Raw genomic sequence first — 1,008 nt, 5'->3', positions numbered from 1 at the left:
CCGGCCGGTAGCCGGTGTGGATGTAGGGCTTCCAGAAGACCTTCGGCACCTCCGAACTGCTGACGGTGGAGGGAGAGAGGGGAGCCAGCAGCTGAGGGACCTGCCGCGCGTTAACGAAGAGGCGGCTGAGTTTTTCGGTGACGACTGTTGCCATGATGCAGCCAAACTCCGGCTCCCCGTTGCACAAAACAACCTTTGGGACAGAAAGAGAGTTTTGCCGCGGGGTTTAACAGTGACTTTACCAAAACTATCAACGAGCAGGGGCTGTCTGAACGCTTTGGCTTTTTTCCAGAGATGTGTAAAACCACGTGTGACTGGACAGTGGCCTCATTATGGCCGAAATAAAAGAAATCACCAAAAATAGTAACATGAAGGAGGCTGAAGGGAGATTTAAGAACCGCTGGAGCGCCCCACGCTGCCCAGGCGACCTGTCTGGAGGCGCACAGAGGTAGAGGACACGAGCGTGGGGTTAATTGACACAATAATTAACACACCAGGACGCGTCAGTTCCCAGCTCACCCTTTCCCAGCAGTTTGGGGACTGCTACACAAACAAAATGTCCCAGACAAACTTCCCGCAGCCCAGACCTTCCCCCCGTGACCTGCCTGCGCTGCCTTTCCCCGTAACGACAAGCTGCCTTCCCCCAAGCGCCGAGACGACCAGCTCCGCCTCACAAGGGCTGCGTTTGAGCACAACAAACCACCAACGCCGGTAACGGAAGACGTGCCTTCGGCGTGTAGCGTTTTTACCGTCTTCAGCTCCTGATTTTTACCGTACGGCTTTGCCCAAAAACAGCGCGGCTCGGGTGAGTTCCTCCCGTTGCATCACTGAGGTCCAGCAGCGTAATCTCTGCGAGCCAGCTTTTCCGTATTTACATTTTTGAAGCCGCTGTCCTTACGAAGATAAAGGCAGCCATGCTGGCTCGTTCTGCCTTTTCCTGGCAGCCTTAAAAACGCCTTGGAAAGAATACGCTTGGAATGAGGTTCCCCCCCTCCCCCTTTACCTGCT

At 55.0% G+C, this 1,008-nt stretch overlaps 1 protein-coding gene across 1 annotated transcript in view; it reads right to left on the bottom strand.

Annotated features, from left to right (window-relative positions):
- Positions 1 to 154, bottom strand: part of PAQR7 (progestin and adipoQ receptor family member VII) — a 1,028-nt gene extending 874 nt beyond the window's left edge. The window contains exon 1 of the mRNA XM_010154337.1: positions 6 to 154. Within this exon, the coding sequence (XP_010152639.1) occupies positions 6 to 154 (149 nt within the window). The remainder of the gene's footprint in view (positions 1 to 5) is intronic.
- Between the last annotated feature and the right edge of the window lie 854 nt (positions 155 to 1,008).

Source organism: Eurypyga helias, unplaced genomic scaffold (genome assembly GCF_000690775.1).
Source record: "Eurypyga helias isolate BGI_N326 unplaced genomic scaffold, ASM69077v1 scaffold29140, whole genome shotgun sequence".
Lineage (NCBI taxonomy): Eukaryota > Metazoa > Chordata > Aves > Eurypygiformes > Eurypygidae > Eurypyga > Eurypyga helias.
The sequence above is the reverse complement of the archived record's forward strand: the minus strand, read 5'-3'. Positions and strand labels throughout refer to the sequence as shown.